This window comes from Salvia miltiorrhiza, unplaced genomic scaffold, assembly GCF_028751815.1.
Source record: "Salvia miltiorrhiza cultivar Shanhuang (shh) unplaced genomic scaffold, IMPLAD_Smil_shh original_scaffold_273_2, whole genome shotgun sequence".
Taxonomy (NCBI): Eukaryota; Viridiplantae; Streptophyta; class Magnoliopsida; order Lamiales; family Lamiaceae; genus Salvia; species Salvia miltiorrhiza.
In genome coordinates this window covers 434,793-458,191 of record NW_026651515.1, presented here as the reverse complement: position 1 = coordinate 458,191, position 23,399 = coordinate 434,793, and the positions used below count along the sequence as shown (strand labels likewise).

At 38.7% G+C, this 23,399-nt stretch overlaps 1 protein-coding gene across 1 annotated transcript; it reads right to left on the bottom strand.

Annotated features, from left to right (window-relative positions):
* Positions 1-20,618: 20,618 nt before the first annotated feature.
* LOC131003844 (heavy metal-associated isoprenylated plant protein 21-like) lies at positions 20,619-21,958 on the bottom strand. Its single transcript, XM_057930394.1, has 3 exons — positions 21,742-21,958; positions 21,508-21,583; positions 20,619-21,052 (listed from the first exon to the last, which is right to left on the bottom strand). Exons 1-3 carry the CDS (start codon positions 21,814-21,816, stop codon positions 20,766-20,768), a joined length of 438 nt encoding a protein of 145 aa, XP_057786377.1. The 5' UTR covers positions 21,817-21,958; the 3' UTR covers positions 20,619-20,765.
* Between the last annotated feature and the right edge of the window lie 1,441 nt (positions 21,959-23,399).

The window sequence follows — 23,399 nt, the reverse complement described above, 5'->3', positions numbered from 1 at the left end:
TTTCTTCTTCCATTTTTTATTTTTCGTTATTATGATCTCCATTATTTTCATTTGTTTTTGTTTAGTCTATTAGTCATTTACTAGTATGGCCATTGTATTCAATACCAAATGATTTCCACTATGCGTTGCCTTGTGCTTTCACCTAATTATAAGTCAGCCTTCTATTTTGATGAGTAGATGATCAAAAAGCTAGTGGCTCAAGAATTTTCACAATGCTAAACTTTATATTCACATATTTTTACTTGTTTAGTGACATCAATACTCTTTATTGCCTTAAAGTTGAAGACTCTTGAAATTTAGAAGACTAAACATGGCAAATGAAAGATGAATGTTTGCAAGTGTACAAGTACCTATTCATTCAATTTTGGCTGTTCCAAGGTGGTTTAGCTTTGTTTCCTTTCTTGTAAATTGTTTTGACAAGTCAGTGAATTGAAACTGAAAATATGAGTGTTGCACTGCTGCATGCTTGTTCTCATGTTTCCTTACCTCTGGTGTACTTGCAGCTTTCCTTTGGCAATTAATGAGGTTTAATATGCTTCAACTTGTGAAAAAACTAAGAACTCGTTTCCAAGGGAGGGAGGATGAGTGATGCTGATATACTGAACTGGGCCAATCGAAAAGTCAGGAGTCTTGGCAGAAAATCTAAAATTGAGAGTTTCAAGGTGGGGGATGGCTTTTGTTTGCCTTCCAGTATCTGTTGTCTCACATGTATAATATTTTGCCTATAGGATGTTATGGAACTCTTTGGCCTGGTTTTTGATGTATTTGTCGAATTCTTATGTTGGATAAGAGCCTTTCAAATGGATTGTTCTTTCTGGAGCTTCTCAGTGCAGTTGAGCCTCGAGTTGTCGATTTGACAAGTGGCGTATATGTTTGTATGTTATCAAGGGATGTTACTTTCAAAAAGGGAGGAAGATCAAGATGGAGATGAGCGCGAAGGAAGCCTTTGAGAGGTCGATGAGGACTTTGTCGGAGTGGATAAGTAAGGAAGTGAATCGAAATATATAATGATCTTAGATACTTGATACTTGGTTCATTCGGATGATAATGTACGAATATTTTGAATAATATATAATATTGTTATTGTTGATTTTATCATTTTGTTGTTTTAAAGTTATTTATTTATTTCTTGATATAAATAACATAAAAATTGAGAAAAAATATTAAATATTAAAGATAACGGTTAAAATCGTTATAAAAGGTACAAAAAACCGTTATCTATGTCTTACAAAGATAACGGTTTAAACCGTTATAAAAAGTATAAAAAACTGTTAACTATAATATGGAAAAAAAATATTACATAATACATAACGGATAAATTCTAATACATAACAGTGGAAAACCGTTATCTTTGTAAGAAAAAGATAACGGTTTAAATCGTTATAAAAAGTATAAAAACTGTTAACTATAATATGAAAAAAAATATATTATAGAATACATAACAGTAGAAAACCGTTATCTTTGTAAGAAAAAGATAACGGTTTAAACCGTTATAAAAAGTATAAAAACTGTTAACTATAATATGAAAAAAAAATATATTATAGAATACATAACGGATAAATTATAATACATAACAGTAGAAAACCGTTATGTATAATCAATATAGATAACGGTTTCATAACCGTGATGTATGTGCGGTTGTACTGTTATCTTTTCCCTTCATAGATAACGGTTTTTAAACCGTTGTGTATGACATATATCATAGATAACACCACTATAAACAACGGTTTTTTTGCTCATAGATAACGGAAAAAATCCGTTATCTATGAGCGTTTTTCTAGTAGTGTAGAGGAAGATACAGTTCCAGTCAGAGACCCCCAGAGGAAATTGAATCCAGCCATGAAGGAAGTAGTGATGAAAGAAATACTCAAACTATTGGATTTGGGCATAATATACCCAGTATCCGATAGCAGGTGGGTAAGCCCAGTGCACGTTGTGCCCAAGAAGTCGGGCATACAAGTGGTGGAGAATGAATTCCGAGAATTGATTGCTACAAGGTTGCAGACCGGCTGGAAGGTGTGTATTGATTACCGCAAGCTCAACCAAAAGACAAGGAAGGATCACTTCCCGTTGCCCTTCATCGATGAGATGCTGGAAAGACTTGCGGGGAATCAATATTTTTGCTTTCTAGATGGATACTCGGGCTATATGCATATTTGGGTCGCGGAGGAGGACCAGGGCAAAACAACATTCACTTGCCCTTTTGGGACATTTGCCTACCGAAGGATGCCATTTGGGCTATGCAATGCCCCGGGCACATTCCAAAGATACATGATGAGTATATTCTCGGATCTTCTTGAGAACTGCATCGAAGTCTTCATGGATGACTTCACGGTGTATGGACAAACATTCGACTCATGCCTAGCCAATCTGGAGAAGGTGCTAAAGAGGTGCGTTGACAAGAGTTTGGTGTTGAACTACGAGAAATGCCACTTTATGGTCAAATAAGGGATTGTACTCGGACATGTGATCTCAGGCAGATGAATAGAAGTGGACAAAGCGAAAATTGAAATCATCGCCAAACTGCCATATCCAACAAACATCAAGCAGTTACGAGGATTCCTTGGGCATGCTGGATTCTACAGGAGGTTCGTGAAGGACTTTGCAAAAATTGCCCAACCTATGACAAGGCTGCTACAAAACGAAGTGGAGTGGAATTTTGATGAGGATTGCAAGGAGGCTTTCCAGATCTTGAAGAATAATCTGATCTCAGCACCCATAATACAACCCCCTGACTGGGGAATGCCCTTTGAGGTGATGTGCGACGCCAGTGGATATGCCATAGGGGCAGTTCTTGGGCAAAAGCGGGGAAAGGAAAGTCATGTCATCTATTATGCCTCGAAGACACTGAATGGAGCCCAAATCAACTATTCCACGACAGAGAAGGAGATGTTGGCGGTGGTTTTCACCTTTGAAAAATTCAGATCTTACCTGCTTGGAGGAAAGACCACAGTCTACACCGATCATGCGGCTCTGAAGTACCTTCTGGCCAAGAAGGAGTCTAAGCCCAGGCTGATCCGATGGGTCCTGCTTCTGCAAGAGTTCGACGTGGAAATAAAGGATAAGGCTGGAGCACAAAACCAAGTGGCCGATCATCTAAGCAGGATCATAAGGAAGGAAGAAGGGGAACCAATCAAGGAGATGTTCCCGGATGAACAACTGTTATATGCCCAAGGGAGAAAGGAAGATCCATGGTACGCAGATTTGTGCAATTACCTTTGTTCTGGATATGTACCCCCTGGATACACTTATGCCCAGAAGAAGAAATTGGCCAAAGATAGCAGAGAATACATTTGGGACGAACCGTACATGTGGAAGCAATGCGGGGACCAAATGCTTCGAAGATGTATCCCACAAGAGGAGCAAGGAAGTATCCTAGAATTTTGTCATTCGAAGGAATGTGGGGGACACTTTGGGCACAAGAGGACTGCTGCCAAGGTTCTGGAGTGTGGTTTTTATTGGCCAACAATCTTTAAGGACAGCTACACCATCTGCAAGAATTGCCCGCAATGCCAGCGAGAAGGGAACATAACTAGGAGGAATGAAATGCCCATGATGCCCATTATGCCCGTGGAGATCTTTGACATTTGGAGAATGGATTTCATGGGACCCCTTCCCAGCTCGAGCGGAAACTTGTACATCCTACTTTTGGTGGATTATGTCTCCAAGTGGGTGGAAGCAAAAGCATCCCCAACGAATGACTCAAAGGTAGTGGTGAATTTCTTGAAGACCAACATCTTTTGCAGGTTTGGTGTGCCCAGAGCAATCATCAGCGACCAAGGATCCCACTTCTGCAATTTCTCGGTCGAAAACTTGTGCAAAAAGTATGGAGTCCAACATCGAGTCTCGACAGCCTACCACCCACAAGCCAATGGGCAGGCCGAACTTTCGAATTGCATTATCAAAACGATTTTGCGAAAGACCGTTGGCCCAACAGGGAAGGACTGGAGTCTTAAGCTGAAAGATGCCTTATGGGCATATCGGACTGCATACAAAACTCCATTCGGGATGTCACCATATCGAATGGTGTATGGCAAGAGGTGTCATTTGCCAGTGGAATTGGAGCACAAGGCTTTCTGGGCAGTGAACAAAGTGAACTATGATTGGGACAAGGCAGGGCAAGCAAGGAAGCTAGAGATCCAAGAGCTCGAAGAAATCAGGAGGGAAGCATATGACAATGCTGTTCTCTACAAGGAAAGAATGAAAAAGAGCCATGATGCCTTAATCACAAGCAAGCAATTCAGCTTTCGGCAAGAGGTTCTCCTGTACCAAACACGGTTCAAATTTGCACAAGGCAAGCTGAGTACAAAGTGGACCGGCCCATTCGTGGTGAAGACACAATTCCCAAATGGAGCCGTGGAGATAGGGAATCCAAAATCAGGGAAAGTGTTCAAGGTTAATGGACAAAGGGTGAAGGCCTATTATGGGCATAAGCCCGACGCTGGGAAAGAATTGGATCTCGACCCAGCCACAAGCACCTCGGATTAATTGGAAGGTATCACGTCATGCCCAGGACGATAAATAGGGCACTGGCCAGGAGGTAACCTGGTATTTTCGTTTAGTTTTCTTTTAGTTTGTTTCGTTTTTTTTATTTTGCCTAGGAGCCCGGTTATGCCCACAGCGGTGGGCGAGTTTGAATTTCCCGCCTTCGCGGAAGTTTAAAAGTGTTTTGCAAATACAGGGGAGCAATTATGGGCAAGAAGCAGTCGATTGGAGAAGCAATGATTCCAGGGCAGAAGGGGGCTCTCGGGCAGAACGCGGCCGAAACCGTCTGACGCACGTCACATCAAGTGGCAGTTGTCAGCCCTTACACCCCCAAAACCCTAAAACCTCTACCCACGACGTCATTCTACCCTAACTAGCCAACTTCCCATAATCACCACCCTTTTTTTTTCACCCTTTCGAATACAAAACCACCATCAGTCGCCATGGTATCCACCAGACCCAAAAACAAACTTAGAGGCATACCCGACGGAACATAAATTGATCTCACCGGAGAAAACCCCTCACCGTCAAAACCAAAAGCACCGAAGAAAGCCACACATAAAAAACCACTTCCGATGGAAACCACACCTACTCCCTCATCCAAAACCCTAGCGCGAACCGAGAGCCCCTCGCCGATGGACGAACACGCCATTGAGCAACTCACGGCGGAAATCGACGTCCCCACTCTCGGCGACGGAGACCAGCATGCAGCTGAAGGAGAAGGCAAGATGGCGCTAGAAAAGGCGAAGGGAGGCGAGGAGGAGACGTCCAAGAAAAAGTGCACCCCTACTGCTCCGAAGAGGAAGAAGCCGGCGGCCGAGAAATCGCCCACGCCGGCCGAAGAATCATCCAACGAAAAGAACGAACCCTCTGGTTCGTTGATGTAAGAGGAACATGGGGAGTCCGACGAAGAACAAAAAGAAACTCCGGTGAAGAAGAGGAAGAAGGTGTTAGACCCGACCCCGATCCGAATGATAAAGGGAGAACCGGCATCTGCGCCGAAGAGCAAGAAGAAGGCGGAGAAAGGGATTGCTATACCCAAGATCCCTGATATGGACGCACTGAAGCCTCTGGGCATAGTGGAACAGGTGAAGGAGTATTTCAACAACATCGGATGGAGGGAATTTTTGTATTGGCCAGGGCACGCATACGAGGAGGTGGTCAGGGAAGTTTTTGAATCAGTACAAGTGGACATCAACCAAGCCTGCGGACCGTTGGGCATGAGTTTCTCCATGAAGGGAGAAATCAGAGATGTGTCAGTGAATGAACTCAACCAAAATTTGGGAATGGTGAAGCTTAAGGACCTACAAAAGAAGGAGTACAAAGAGGCGAAGAGAGGAATCCCCACCTTCACTGCACAAGAGTGGGATGAAATGTGGGCAGAGATAGGCGATGGAGGCCAGTTCAGAACCCAGAAGGTAAAAGGGCATAGGATTCGCGACTCAGCCCTGAGGGTTTGCCATCGCATTCTCTCGTACTCCCTTTTCGGCAAGCTCGACAGCGGAAATGCTATGTCCAAGAAGGATCTCTACATCCTGTGGGCAATGCACAGCGGGGTAAGGCTCAACTTTGGGGCCTTTCTGATTGAGCACATCGATTCCATAATCAGCAAGCCAAATCAGAGGCTTTCCTGCATTCAATTCACCACCGCTTTTGCCAAGGTGAATGAAATTGAGATCGAAGAAGGGAACACCAAAATTGAGCCAGAGAAGTTGAACATCGAAGCCCTGATCCGCATGAAGGATGTCAGAATGGATCGGGGTGTACCCAAATTTATCAATCATGATGAGAGGGAATTTTCTGCGGCCGAAGGCCAAAGCCCCGCTGTTGGAAAAGGGAAAGAAAAGGTGGAGGAGTCAGAGTCGGAAGAGGAAGAGAGTCAGCTGGATAGAATTGAGAACAGGACAATTGAGACCCAGGAAGCACTGGTTGCAACCCAGAAGGCCCTCCTGGCCTTTTTCAAGCATCAAGGGTTCAGGTACCCACCTGCACCCGCTCCTTGAATTATACCCTCCCTAGGATGTTAGTTTTAAGTTTGTTTTGTTTTGTTGCGTCTTTGTGTTTTTTTGTTCTGTTTGTTCGTTTGAGTCTGTGTTTTCTGTTGTTTGCTTGTTTAGTTTGTTTTTAGTTTGTGTTTTCCTTGACCCCCTCTACACACCCACTTTGCCCAAAGCAAAATGTGTGTGTGTGGGGGGGGGGCAAGACGTCTGTTGTTGCTTTACCGGGTAATCCTTGTTCTCGCACCCTTTGCCTTAAGGCAAAGTGTGTGAGTGGGAGGGAAGACCCGGTATCTTTTTATTTTTTTTAAGTGTTTGTGTCAAGCATGCTGTACAATCGAGGTTACTCAGTTGTGATGATTTGAAAGTGCAATTTTATGAGTGAGATTATGCAAACTTTGTGCCGTATGTAGTTGAGGACGATGGATAGGGAATTGAGCATACTTTGTGAGGATTTGAGCTTTTAAAAATTGTTACTCTAAGCCCAAAACAATTCTTTCTTTCATTGTGTGAATTTTGACATCTTGATTATGGGTGATGCTAGAACTTGCCTTGATTCTTGGTCGAACCCTGTGTACATAGTCTAGGTGTGTTGAATGATTTAGGCAAATTTTTTTTCTTTAGCCCACTGAGCCAAACTGACCAACCCTACATCTATCACTTGCAACCCCTTTTGAGCTTAATAATTCTTTTGAATTCACTTATAAATTTGCCTAGATTTGAGCCGTCCCGGTCAAAAAACTGAACTTAAGGGCAAAAGAAAGGGAGATAGTGTAATGGATCCGATGGGCAGGACTATTGCAAAGAAATTGCAAAATGGGACATCTAAATCCCAAAACAGAAAAAGTCCAGAAAAAGAGAAAAAAGAAAAGGGGAAGGAGAAAAAGAAAAAAAAGAAAGGAAGAGTAAAAGGAAAAATATGCTTAAGCCCGCAAGAATAAGCAAGGATCAAAAGAATCTGGGAAATCTATTGCTCAGAATGAAGTTCAGTATGACCTTAGCCTCGTACCAAAAAGTTCTCACCTTATGCCTTGAGCCACATTACAACCCATGAAAGACCTAATGAGATGCACCTAGGACTTTGACTAAAGGGGAAGACATTAGAAGATAGGCAAGCTTATGGTCAGAACCCAATCAAGATGTCCGGAGTGTAAACACGAGCTTAAACACTTGAGAGAAAGAGTGAAAAGGGAGGAACATCCTTATGCCCAGAACCCGATCTTGACTCAACTGATGGCAATTCTGATTGTTTGATCACGCTACTTGTTGTTTCTTTTGATCTTCACTTTTCTGTTGAACTGAGAGAATATCGCATGCTGTGTGTTTTAGTTTTTCTTTTATGTTTTACGTGTCTGTTTCGTTCGTGTCTGTACTTGGGCAAAATCATGCATGCACGCTTGAGGACAATCGTGTTTAAAGTGTGTGCGTGTGATGAGCCCAGGTTTGTGCTCTGTTTTTGTGTGTGTTTTAAGTCTAGATCGAGTCTTTTTCCTTGTGTTTGTGTCGTTTGGTCGCCTGGGAGGGCGTATTTCAATGGCAGGGACCAGCTTGAGGAAGGAGGCCAAAATGCCAGAAAAACGGAGTGCCAGAGGATTCACAAAGGCCAGAGGAATCAAAGCTGCCAGAGTAATCAAAGCCGCCAGCGGAGTCGACTTTGCCAGAGGAATCGAGCCGCCAGAGGATTCAAAGTGCCAGAGCAGCGGAGTCGACTTTGTCAGAGAAATCGAGCTGCCAGAGGGTTCACAAAGAGCCAGAGCGGAGGTCATTCCTCTGAACGTCAGAGCAGCGAAGTCGGCAGTGTCAGAGGAATCATCCGAGCAGAGGAATCCCCCGAGCAGCGGAATCATCTGAGCAGAAGAATCCTCCGAGCACTCCAGGGGTCGAAAGCGCTGTCACCTCTCGTGAAAGAGGTATGTGCCGGAAGTAAAGGGATTTTTGGAAGCAAAACCACCCCTTATGCCCATAAGTACCGCACGAGAGCTGGCAAGGAAGAGAAGGAAGGAAGGCAAGAGAAGACGAAGTCACAACAGACGAGCGAGGAAGGATTGCAAGTGGGAGTCCGAAAAGGGCGGAAGGCGGCAGCTATCCAAAAGAGACCGATAAGGCCAAACCACAGCCTTATCCAAAAGGAAATATATCTTCATGAAGATTAGGTCTGAAAAAGGATACGCATCTCCATGCTTGCATGGATCCGGCCGCAAGTCATGGGCTGGGCCTTCGAACCCTAGTTACTCCTATAAATACCCGAAGAGCTTCACAAGCCAAGTGTGCTAAAATTCTGTCCTGTTGTGCATTGTTTGAGAGTGAAGCTAGCCCAGGCTGTGGGCATTTTCTCATACTTTACTGTTTATGTTTTCCACGGCACTTTCGGCCGTAGGTACCTTCATTTTCATTTAAGTAATTTCAATTCCAGTAATGTTTTCCTTTATATCTTTTGCTTGTGTTATTTACGTTATGATTGGCTAAGTTTATATTCTGATTTGGGGAAGATAATCTAAGCATGACTAAATAAACTCGAGAGGTCTAATTTGAGCATAACAACTATATGAGCATATTCCCGATACACTAGGTTTGATTCCCATAAGGCTATAATAACTTGGTTAATTAATTGATCACTAGTTAACTATGGAGTTTTGGTCACATGTAATAATTTGGGCATAAGGCGAGTTGCCATCGACCTCCAAAATAGTACAACTGGTGTTGGAGCCGTGACTGCTGGGAAATATCGGTGTAAGAGTCAAGTGGGTCTATCTAATTCTTAAAGCATTCTGGGGAAAGCACAACTAGCGATAGGCCATCGCAGAGAGCGTGGATGTTGTCCGGGGTAGTTGATTTCCATTAGCTGACCCTTCTAAGGGATCATAAATTGAAAGGATAGATTGGGCAGGGTATTTGTTGTGTACGTGACGAGTGACAATAGGGGCACAACAGTTCTTATGCCTATAACCACTGATATGCGAATAGAGTGGTTAATCTTTGCACCAATGATCGAGTGTTAATTCATGTTTAGTAATTCGAACCCAAGTCAGAATTAGTTTGTTATTTGATTTATCTCCTTTGTTATTTCAGTTTAGATTGGATACCCGTTCTGCCCATAACCACGTTTTGGTCAGAACAATGCAGAAAACAAAACCCTTTTAGTGACATCCTTGCAGGAGAAGTTACTGCTCAGTTCCCTGTGGATTCGACTCTGGACTTACCGCTAGCTAGTCTGGTTGTGGGAACAGGATTATTTATTTGCACAAAGCTCAAACGACAGCTTCGTCAAATTGGCGCCGTTGCTGGGGAACTGAGAGCGCTAGTAATTTCTTTTGTAATTTTGTGTGAGTTTTGCCTTCACGTTTGTGTATGCGTCATACCAGGAGTGCAGGTAACGAAGATCTTTTGTACCACGAGGATATTGAAAGACTTGCTCGAGAGAACAACGCTCCTAGACGCAGGGCAGAACAAGAGGCACAGGCAAGAGAGAGACAGTTAGAAGCAGAGAGACAAATAGAAGCGGAGAGAGAGATGGCAGAAAATCCGGAAGGGCAGAATGAAAACGCCAACAAGACTCTCCGAGACATGATGTTTCCGAACAACTTGAACTTCCGGCCATCAGCCATAGAATTCCATATGTAAGCCACGTTCGTGTGGACGTTTACACATGAACCCCTCAACCAGACTATTTACCTAGTCATTTAATTTCCATCCATGTCAACTTAACCTTTTGACAAAGGAAATTAATAGTTGGACTTAAACTAGACCATATCATATTTAAGAAGGGACTCCGTTGGGGAGTTGTACATTGTACTTGAAATGATATCTAAACAATGACCACAATTTAACCTTGATGATTAAATTCTTGAAATTAGCATACTCACTAGGACCATACCGCTTTCAATTTAATCTCTTGGTTATCTTATTTAAAATCCATCATCTAAAGTACTTATGAGAATTACACGAGTAAGCCACGTTCGTGTGGACGTTTACCGCATAGCTCCCACTACTTAAATGGATTTAAATATTTTTAATAGAAACCTCAACTTAACAAACTTGTGAAATCAAATATGAAGTAAGCCATGTTCGTGTGGACGTTTACTCATATTCTCAATCACTTTGTCTTGAGGCCGCATGTGGAGGTCTTATAATAATTTTTAATTGCTTAAAAATTATTAAAACTGTTTAGTCTTTTTAATTTCAAAAGGTTTGTTCATGCTCAAGCACATAATCCTAAACATGCTCTTCTAGAACGCAACATGTAAAACATGCTCGCAGAATTCTAAAACATGCTTAAGAAAATGATAAACCTATTATCATGCTTGTCTAAGCGCAGTTAACAAAAACATATTAACAAGCAAAGACATAGAAAAGCAGGTAAAGAGCATAAGGGATAAACACCACGGCATGCAAAGAACAGAATAAAAGAATTAAATTCTTCGTGACCCATTCGTGGAATCCCAATATCTAATCTATTAAATTAAAAACAGAAAAGAAATCCCAAAAACGTAAACTTGGCCCGAACACTTCAAACAGGCTCGTCTTTGGAATTAGGGTTTGGGCCCCCTAGGGTTTGAGAAAATCGGCCACCTAGGGTTTGGAAACCCTAGGCGCCGCCGCCTCCCTTGACAGCCGTCCCTCCCGGCGTGCAGCAGCACCCGCCTAGCTCGGCCTCCTCGGTGTGCAGCAGCGGCAGCAGCTGCCTCCTCAGCCTCCTTAGCGTGCAGCAGCGGCAGCAGCCACCATCAGCAGCAGCGGCAGGCCCCGGCGCGAGCAGCAACAGCGGCAGCGCATCGCCCGCTGGGCGCGCAGCGGCCCCGGGCGCGCACAGCCCCTGCCGGTTGCCTCCCCTTTTCTCGCCTGACCCGCACTACACCAGCAGCGTGTGCAGCAGCCCGCACGGCGCTCTGGGCGAGAGCGGAAGCAGCGTGCGTGGCGCCTGACTAGGCGCGCGACGCACAGCGCGCAAGCGCTCGTGCGGGCGCTGCCCTCGGCGCCGGCAGCCATGCCCGCTCCACACCCGGCACGTCTCCTCCTTACACCGTTCATCCGTCGTTGATTCGTCGTCGTTCTCATCTCGTTTCTCAGTTTTACAGATTACAAAGGAAAATCAAATACAATTTGAAATCCTAATCTAACCACGGATTTTCTCGTGGTGAAAAACGATTACAATGTCAAAACGACGTATCCCACGAATCAACAGATCACGAAGAACAACAGCAGTAAAAACAACGCACATTATTAATCGTACATAAATTAATAATAGAGCCAAGAAATTAATCCTGGGCTCTGATACCAATTGAAGAAATATTAAATTGAATTAATACTCTAATGCCCGATGATCGTTTCTTGGATTATTATTAATTCATCATACAGCGATTAATTCCTAACATGCTCCTATGAATTTAACAGCTGCACGTTGGTGTTAGGAATACTTACTTGAAAAGTGTATGCAGAGGTTGTCGATGATCGAATCGAATGACTCCAGTTCTGATCTTCTGAATTGTATCCCGCTCAGCTTTCACCGTTGGATGGACAACGAACTATGAAAGTCCCAAGCCAGAAATCTCCCACATGTGTTCCTGCGCCTCTCACAGCTCTCAAAAATCCTAATTTTATCAGTGTGTGTTTCCTGAGAGCTGACAGCTGTATTTTATAATAAAACACAGAGAGAGGGGGCGCCAATATGGTGGGGGGCGATTTCTAGCTCTTCTAGGGCTACGAGACTTTGGGCCAGTCCAGGGACCAGATACAAAGAATAAAGATGGGCCTCAAATAAATTAATTATCTATGGTCAGCCCAGACCATAATTAATTTATAAATATTAGTTCATTCCACTAGAGAACCAATATTGACTTACCCCTTTATTGTCGGTGATGAGTCGGGGCTTGTATTTAGACTTATTAAATTCCCGTATTTAAAATATCCGACGTCCATTAATTAATTAGAGCTCTGACAGCTTAAATTAATTAATCTCTTTGTAATCCTTAAGCAGTACCACTCAAACCTTATTATTGCGCCTGAACTTAATCAACCTGCAGGGTTTAGCGCAATAAACATTATTGAGTTCCTTAAGAGGATGTCATTATCCTATATCGGATACGAGTACTAATACATATAATCAAATATCATATATTAACCACTATCACCCAAGATACAGAGTACTCAAGTTACTATATAACTCTCACTCATAGTAAATCAAAGTGATACACGAATTAACATATATATTCGAAATCTTATTAGTATTAAGATTTTATTAAGTCTCCGAGATCTTGATTCTTCACTTAAGTCAGATAGAAGAATACATCTCACTATGGTCCTATCAATACGTTATGACGTACCAGTATAGACAAGTAGTCAAGACAAACTACTTCCATCTATACCGCAGCCTAAACCGATGACTCGTCCTAAAGTCATCTCGGCTGTGATCATATTATATCTCTTAAGGTTAATCCAATTATATGGTCTTCTGTGATCTACAACAAACCATATAATCTACGTATATAGAGATAAAGAACATACATATGCAATCATGAACACAAACAGATAGGAAATTAAAACAGTGAACACAAGAATCATTGTATACAAGCATAAAAGGTTCTTGCTTTCAGTATACAAATCCAACAATTATTCCCTCCATTTTACGAGCCTCTGATTGGCAAATTAATTAGATTTGAAGCGGTAGAATGAGGGGGTCGGTGGAGAACAGGTGCGAAACCGCAGATGGACCGCGCGGTGGTGAATAAGGGCTGCAAGTGTCGGCTCAGAGAGGGAGAGAACGCGCGGCAGCGACGAATGGTTTTTGCTACTACTCTCCGGCTGAAGCAGATGATGGAGGCTATGCTGGAGCATCCACAGGAGGTGCAAAACTGAGAAGGAGATCTAATTTTTTTTTTTGCTGTGATTTCACAAATACTGAGAACATAGGTGAGCTTGCGAGGATGTGTGCATCGGTGTGATTAAATTGAGGCGGCGGCGAAGAGGTGGAGGGCGGAGGGAGATCTGGCCGGAAACTACATACTGCAGTTGAGTTTGGGTTCGATTCCGGCGTTGCAGAGAGATTTGGCCAAAATTGAGAGAGAGAGAGAGAAGAAAAAATATTTCTTTCTAATGGCGTTAACGTCCGTTAAGTAGCGGGGGGGAATTTGCTTCGATTTTTCCACATTGAGGTAGTAACCCTGACTGTAGGGTGCTATATGCGATAGGGACGCCATCGATAGGGGGAAATTGGTACTTCACCATTTCTTATACAAATAGCACCTCATTTTTAGTTCATTTTACACATAACTTTTCAAGTATTCTTCAAACAAGCTTCTTCTCTCTTGTAAATTTCCTAAAAAATGTCATCATCTTCCCACTCTTCCTCCGACGATCAAAGTGTTGTCCAATTCGCCCGACTTGTGTTGTAATTTTATGAAATTGCAAATGATGTTGGTCCGTCATAAAGCCCACCTAGACTAAGGCGACAGACGAAGAAAGCTTACATTCGTCAGGATCGTGAAGCCGACACACAATCTTTACGAGGATTATTTTACCCCAAATTATGTCTACACCGATTCCTTTTTCATGTGTTGTTACCATATGCACCGCCCTTTGTTTTTGCGCATCGTCATCATTGTGTAGTCCGATCCGTACTTCCAAACAACGTCTAGACGCACTTGGCAGGCCCGACTTCTCACCGCTGTAGAAATGCCCGGTTGTTATTCAGCAACTTGCAAATGGAGGTGCAGTTGAAAAATACGATGAGTACTTGCAGATTGCAAATTCTACATCGTTCGACCAAATTCGAAGATTAAAACAAGAACAATAAAGTAAAGCAATTAAGTAAGAGAATAGCTAAAGAATTATAGAGCAAGAGCAATAGCACATAAAGAATGAAGAATAATTAAGAGTAGAAGAGAAGAGAGTGTAGAATTGTTAATACAATGGGGTGAGTTTGAAGGTGGAAGAAGGGGGGTATTTATAGATGAAATTGGGTGAGGGAAAATGTGAATTAGATAAATTGGGTGGGGAAAAATTAGAATTATAATTTTGAATTTAAAAAAAATAATAAAAAAAAATTAAAAATTTTGAATTTTGAGCAAAAGAGTCGGTCAAGGCCCCTAACCCCCCTAGCCTAGTTGCGCCCCTACCCTGCCTGCGCCCCCTACCCCCCTGACCGCCGCCTGCTCCTGTTGCCTCGCCTGGCGTGCCGGGCCCGGCGGTTCAGGGCCGAACCGGCGGGCCGCGAGCCAAGAATATCTTGAACCTTAACCGGCCCTTAACTACCGGCGGTTCGGCCCTGAACCGGCCCGGTGGTCAACGGTCTAGGTCAAAACCGTTGACCACCGGGCCGGTTCAGGGTCGAACTGCCGGTTCCGGTTGGCCCTTGGCACCCCTAGGTTGTACTTGGAGTGTATGTGGCTTCCTTTTAACTCAAAACATTCAGTCAGAGGAAGAATGTCAACTGATACTTGACTTGAGTATCAGTCCGCTAATTCCACGTGGCCATCATTAGTTAATCAGTCATAACTGATTATTCTGTGAGATCCTCGTCTAGTCAATACATCAGTATTTGACTTGGTCTATTCGCATGCTATCTTCAGTTGAGTAGTCTTCAGTCTTCAGGACATCAGTCTAACTAGAAAACATGAATGCTAACACTTGAGTTCAAAAAGTTCTAGTCTATTAAAAGAAATTCTAAGAGTTTTGGTATCATCAAAACTAGGGCTATGATATTTCATTAAGTTCCCAACATATATATATAGAGGGTGCATTTACTTTGATAGATAAATTTATCATGGAAAAATGAGAAATAATAAAAATTTATGCCTTAAAATGCCTTCTTTCTTTTCCCACATTTTATACAAAAGAGAAGTTCATCATTCTTCCTTCCTTATTTTCACTTTAAGGAGGGATAATATTATCTAGGGGTGAGCAAAAAATTCGAAACCGAATAACCGAACCGAAATTTTAAAATATGGTTCAGTTTTTTCGTTTATTCGGTTCGATTCGGTTCGGTTTTTTTTTCACAAAATTTTAATTTTTCGGTTCGATTCGGTTCGGATTTTTTAAAACCGAACAAAACCGAAAAACCGAATTATATTTATAATTTATATATATATATATAATATTTTAATTATAGTTTTATAATATCTAACTTTTAATATTTTTTAATTTTATAGGTTTTTTTTGGAATTTTTGGTTTTTTTTCAAAAATTTCAGTTTTTTCGGTTTTCTTCGAATTAATTCGGTTTTTCGGTTCGGTTCGGTTTTAATTATAAAAATTTCGGTTAATTCGGTTCGATTTGTTCGATTAATTCGGTTCGGTTCAGTTTTTTCGATTTTCTTCGACCACCTCTGACTTCAGCGTCGGCTCCTCCCCCTTCACCCTAGCACTGCTTTCCCTCCACCTCTTCCCTAGCGTCGCCGTCAACCCCCTCTGAGTGAAACCCTAGCAGTGTCCCAGCGGTGGAGTGTGAGAGTTGTCGTCCATCTCGACATCGATCTCTTTCTTCGGCGACGCTACTGCAAAAGAAGACATAGAGTTCTAGAACTTCAAATTTCTTATTTTTTTGTGGGTTTCGTTGATTTTGTGCTTGGTTTCGATGTTCGGCGACTGCACTGTTGATTTTCGGGTTTCGTTGATTTCGTTGTTCTGAATTTTCGTTGATTTTTGTTGATTTTGTTCTGAGTTTCGTTGATTTCGTTCTTGTTATGGATCTCATTCTTGTTCTTGATCTCATTCTTGTTATTAGACAATTATATTCTCATGAAGACTCATTTTTTATCCTTTTTGTGTCTGCCATTTTGGAATTGATTCTGATGCAGGGATGTTGAGATGTTGTTGGAATGCAGATCCATTCCACAATATTGTGGAGCGAAAATTGTTGCTTCAATTTTATGAATCCATTTTGGAATTGATTATGATGCAGGGATGTTGCGATGTTGTTGGAATGAAGATCCATTCCACAATATTATGGAACGAAAATATTGTTTAGTCCAGATCCTATCCTCAATATTGAAAATATTGTTGCTTGTGAATCGAAAATATTGTTGCAGGGAAGTGGAACTTAATTCTGAAATATTGTTGCTTGCTTTTTCTAGATTCATTCCACAATGATAAATTAAAGTATTCCTTAAACTCAATACTAAACATATAGGCAACACACTTTTATTCTCCTAATTTTCTTCTCCTTAATTTTGCCATAAATAATGGGACAGAGGGAGTATATTTTTTGTTGATTTATTTTTTGGATTTTCTAAAGCTGACATATTTTTGACACATAAATTTTTAAACAAAAATGCATAACATTGCATACAAAAATACATACAATTATACACGAAAATGCATTGCATTTTTGCGAACGATCCATTTTTTTATTTATTATTTTTTAAATTTTTTTCTTATTATTTTCTTTTTTTCATAACTTTGCACAAAAAAATGCATATGTATAAACAAAAAAATACATAACATTCCACATAAAAATTTCGACCGGGGGATGGGTTGCGAGAAATACTTGATCGGTTGCAAAATGGCAATGCATTTTTGTGTACAATATTATGCATTTTATTGTGCAAAGTTATGCTTTTTTGTGTTTATACATATGCATTTTCTGTACAAAGTTATGAAAAAAAATTAAGAATTTTTTAAAAGAATAATTAAAAAAAATTGACGGGGGGTGGGTGGGTCGGCTGCAAAAAATACTTGAATTGTCGAAAAATGCAATGCATTTTTGTGTGCAATGCTATGTATTTTAGTGTGAAAACTTATGCATAAAAAATATGTTAGCTTCAAAAGATCTATATATATAAAAAAGAAAATATAAAAAACAAAATTGATTTTTTATTACAGTATTATCCAAAAAGTTTACATCGATTTTATCCATGCGCGAATTTTGTCTTAGAAGGCTTTGGAAGCTCTTTGCAACGTGTTGCGTTTTTAGCATGCCATATGTACAAAAATGTGTGGTGAATATTTGATACTACATACGACCTAAGGACATAGTACTATTGGAACCCAAACAATATATACACACACACACACACACACATATATATATATATATACTATTATTTAGAAATATTAATCCATATTAAATTCTTGGATCGACTCGAATAAATCAAAAAAAAAATTAAAGATTATGATTGAATTTTTATATCCTAAAATATTAAAGGGCTAAGTGGCCTCGAACGATTGCATCAGCAATTAGATGAGCTGACCCAATAAGCTTAGACTAGTCACAACGGTGACCCCCAAGCAGGGTCACGATAAAAAGACAAAATACATGATAAATTTTAAAAAATGCAAAAGTCACGAATATTTAGTGACATGGTATGCCTTCCGCCCTAAAGGTCACAATGCTTCTTTAATCCCTTAGCTGCCACGTGTTCATTTTTAGGTAGTATTTTACATTTTGTTTAGATAAAATTTAATAACTATTTTTTTTATAAAAAAAATATATTAAGATTTTTATTAATTTCAGCTCTATGAATAGAATTTAATTTTGTTATATATAATTTGAATTTTTTAGTTGTATTTTAACTTTCACGTATCAAATTTGATTTATTTAATTCTAGTTATAAGTTTAATTCTTGTAATCTTCATTTTGTTATAGAGTGAAGTATCATTTATAGTGCATGACAATATTTAATTTTAATATGATTATAAATTTTAAACAAATTTTTATTTTATTTTATAAATACAATAAATAATTATATATTTTATTTTAGATATTAGATAATTAAAAATAAAGTGAAAATAAAAATATGTAGGTTGGGTTGATGTCACTGATGTGAGTAAAAATTATATTAGGTTGTGGGTTGTATAGGTGGATGAGAGAGAAATGAATATTTTATTAAAAAGTTGAGTTGAATTAGATTGGATGAATATCATGACTGTGGATAGTCTTAACCCGATGGAATGGGAGTAAGCAAAGAAATATTCTATTCTTCTAGGAGCGCTACCAATTCAAATTATGCTCACTTACTTTCTCCACCACTTTGGATAAGACTTACATACTTTATCCTAATATTAATATTTAATGGTGTTTTAGTTTGGGAAAAATAGCACTAATTATATGAAATAGAAAAATATCAATTGAATAAAAAGTGGACAAATAATGCTCCCTCAGTTCATAAAGAATGTGTATTTTCCTTTTTCAGAAACTCCTTATTATAGTTAAATCCAATTGATACTCAATATTTACAAAATAACCACCCCTTACTTTTATAATTTGGTGAGCAAATTCATAAATACTACTCCTTCCGTCCCACTATAAGTGGCTCAAAACTTTTCGGCACGATAATTAAGGAGAAGATGTAAATTGGTTAAAAGTGGTAGGGCCTACACTTTTTAAGGGTTAAAATTTTCCATTTATGGAAACATGTCACTTATAGCAGAACGATTCGAAATAGAATACATGCCACTTTTAGTGAGACGGAGGGTGTATCATTTATGAGATTCTTTCAATGCTAAAATCACACATTCCAACCATTTTATTAAAACTCGTGCCCCCCACTTCACCACACACTCTTTATGGACATAAGAAATATACTGATGGGATCATATCTTGTAAGTATGTGTATTTCATTACTTCATTAATGAATAGATGAAACCCAAAATTTTAATCTAAGATTGAAAATTTCTAATTTGAAAAAATATTAACCCGAATAATTCGAACTATGTAGCTCAATAACCCGAATGATTTGGACCCACCGATATTCCCAATAATATATTTTAAAAGAACTATAGTTAATTTTTTTGGTTTTGAGAATTACAAGAGATATTTATTATATAACCAAATAAACAACTCGCACGCAAGCGGGGTCTCTACACCACTCAAAGGTGGAAAAACTATTCGCACACAGACGAAACCACTACTCACACAAAGGTGATAAAACTACCCACACACAAGCGAGATTGAACTCAAGACCTCTCACAAAGGATTTTTGGGTGCCTCAGCTTTGAGAGCTAAAATTAATTTTGTTTTAGCATTTTATTAACTTGTATTCCTTTCGTCCCGCGAAGTTTGAGCAATATTCCTTTTCGGATTGTCCCGCGAAGTTTGAGCAGTTTCTTTATATGCAGTGACGGAGTCAGGAATTTCTTTTATATCAAAATACAAGAAGAGTAATAATAAAGAACAACATTTTCATAGATTATATAATTTCAATACATTACAAATTATTTTGGGGCATTCCGTACATTTTAGGCATTTTTTATTAAAAGACAGCCATAATAATAATAATAATAATAATAATAATAATAATAATAACAATAATAATAATAATAATAATAATAATAATAATAATAATAATAATAATAATAATAATAATAATAATAATAATAATAATAATAATAATAACGAACAACATGTTCATGGATTACATAATTTCAATATATTGCAAACTAGTTTTGAATACATTACAAAAAAAAAAAAAAAAAAATTGGGGCAGTTTTGTACATTTTAGATATTTTTATTAAAAAAGACAAACATAATAGTAATAATAAAGAACAACATTTTCATAGATTCTATAATTTCAATACATTGTAAACTAATTTCAATACATTACAATTTTTTTTGAGGCATTCCGTACATTTTAAGAATATTTTATTAAAAAACAAGTACAATAATAATATATGAACAACATTTTTGTACATTATATAATTTTAAATAACAAAATTAACCTTAAATTAAATTTATATGAGTGAATATAACAAGCAAATCAATTTTTGTAAAACAAGACTATTTTATAATTAGAAATAGATACATGTAAAAAAAAAAAAAAACTCAAAATTTGGGAGGGGACTTCAGCCCCCCTAGCCCCGCCCCTGTTCATATGGCAAAAGTTTTTTTCCTTTATTAATCTTTTTATTTTTTTACCTATCACACTTAACACATAAAATACAAATTTATGTCGAAAAGAAATTGCCCAATCTTCGTGGGACGGAGGAAATAGTATATTGTCAGATTAGAGTCGCTCCAAGTGTATTATGAAATCAACAATATCCACTCCTATATACACATTGGCGGACCCATATGTCCTTACCAAACAAGTCAATTTACTTTTATAGATCACTTTTCTTTTAAATATATCCAAATCTTGTGCAAATTGTCATGCAAGTTTCGATCAAAATCAATTAAATTCGGTAAAAAACATATTATTGAAAAAAAATTGAGAAAACATAACTCACGAAAGATATTTCATTTGTACGTCCATGCACCCCTGCCAATGTACAAAACTTGATAAAGACATATATATAACAAAGCTTGCAACAAACCAATCCAAAGTGCTAGAAAAAGCAGTTGCGCAAAACGGAGATCACATAATTGAACATGCATTAACATTATCATCACTGAAAAAAGTGGTGTATTTGAGTTGATTAGGAGAGGGATAGGCTTGATCCACATCTCTCACAAAACCAGAAGGAGCTTTCTTATCGTAAGCACCTGGTGCGTAGGGATGATATGTCAAATAATGTTCAACATAGGGCCATGCCTCCGCTTTCTTCCCACTTCTCTTTATTCTTTTTATCACTTTTTTTTCATCCACGTATCCCGTTACTGCTACATGGCTCTCCTTCCGGTTTACTTCCACATCTCTTACACCTGCATATTTATTTACATATCAATTCAATTTCAATCACCTACTTCCTAATATTTAATTTCTTCAGAAATTCAACTCTGAATTTATGTACAAATTGCTGCAAGTCATTATTGACATGCACGTTTTCAAGGTAGCCAAAAATGGCGATTTATTTGGCAATCAAGTGGTACATGTCTAGGTTGACAAGGACTTTGTGCCTACTACCATTATACACAGGAGATCAAATTATATATTGATCATGGTCATCGGCACTCAATTGGAGTAATTTACATAGGTGAAATAACATATTAAAGTAGATAAATGTCTTCTATAGGTTCAGTAGTTTCATATCATATCATATAACTAGTCCAATCCCCTTTATCAGAGGAGCACGTTAAAATAGTTTTTTTTTTTCCTGTTGTATAGACTCTGTCGTTGAATATTTCTTACTATATTTGAATTAATTAGAATCACTAACCTTTCATGGAGGTAACAGCATGTCTAACTCTTCGTTCGCATCCTTCGCAGTCCATTTTCACCCTCACATCGACTGTCTGCATATCAATCACAAAGCATCAATATATATAACATGTGCATGCAATTTTCTGAGATCCACATAAGTACGCATATAAATAATGGTTGTGGCTAAATAGAGAGGCTATCTCAAAAGGATCGGAGCTAGGTTTTAATAAATGAAGTCGGAAGGAAGAACCTGCATTGGTTTTCTTTTGCTCTTTCTTGTGCTTGAAACTGTAAATAAATCTGAAATATGGTCTATGATTCCCATGATTTTGTGTGTTTGGTATGTGCGCGGAGGCAGGAAGGAGTTGAGATCGCTTTTTGAATCTTGCTATGTGTGAATAATTAGATCCCATGGTATGTTACCCCTATTTATAATGAGAGGGAGAGAACTGGGAGCAAGCAAGCTGTATTTAGCTATGGGTTACATTTGTTGATTATTTTAATAATAGTATGAGCTAGGAAAAAGAAAGCGATTTATGTCGCCAAATGATGCGCCCATACACTCAAACACATTAAGCTATGTACAAGTGGGCATTTGGGGCTTAATTACTTGCTCCCCAATTTATGACTTTTTGACAATGAGTTCTTCACCACATCACCACTCTTAACAATAATTATAATCGCAATAATTAATTATACATATGTACTTTCGTGAAGAAGCTGCTAATTATGTTGTGATGCAACTGCAACGCGTTTTTATATCTACTGTTGCAAGTTAAGATATTTGTTGTTATTAGGAGGAAGCGCGCGCCAAACAACTGTATAATGATGGCATTGGAGCGAGCTGCTAATGTCAAAGTTTTGACACTAAAATTGTCTGTTTACCACTACTCCCACCATATATATATACACGTATACACACACAGGGGAGGGATAAAATAAAAACACTTTTTAAAATATAAAATATAAATAATTTTCAATCCTTAGATCATCAAGATCTACGGTTCATTCGTAACTCTGTTGGATGAATTCGTGGTCCTGAGTTCGAATCTCAAAAGTAGCAAAAATGAGAGATAATCAAAATTTCACCCTTTAAATCTTTTCTTTCTTTTCCCTCATTTCTTATTTGACCTTTACCCATTTCTCATTTTCACTACAAATGAGGGATAATATTATCACACCATTTTTGTAGGAATAATACTCCCTCCGTCCCGGCCAAGACGCTACATTTGCTTCTCGGCACGGGATTTAAGGAGTTGTAGAGTAATGTTTTAAGTGTGTAATAATAAAATGATAAAGTAAGAGAGAGAAAGTAATAAAGTGATAAAGTAAGAAAAAGAAGGTAATAAAGTGATAAAGTAGGAGAGAGAATGTAATAAAGAAATACTTAATTAGTGTTAATTAAGTGTTTAAAATTCCTTATTTTTGCCAAATATAGAAATGTAGCATCTTCGTTGGGACGGCCCAAAAAGGAATATGTAGCATCTTGGGCGGGACGGAGGGAGTATTATCCCTTCTTTATAGTGAAAATGATGAATGAGTAATGGTCAAGTAGGAAATGAAGGAAAAGAAAAGAATAATTTAAATGGTGAAATTTTATGTATCCCTCATTTTCCCATGATAAATTTACAACCAAAGAGAACGCATCCTTAATTTTATTTAGCTATTACTCCTTCCCTTCAAAAGTATGACATTTTTTTTGCTATTTGTTGTACATGTTCACTAAAAATATGACACCTTTCATTTTTAGAACATGAATTTACACACACACACATATATATATATATATATATATATATATATATATTATATATCTTTTATACTTACAAATATCCTTTTATTTATAAACAATCACCTTAATTCAATCTCAAACCACTCGGTTCAAAAAATAGTGGATCCGTTTTCAAC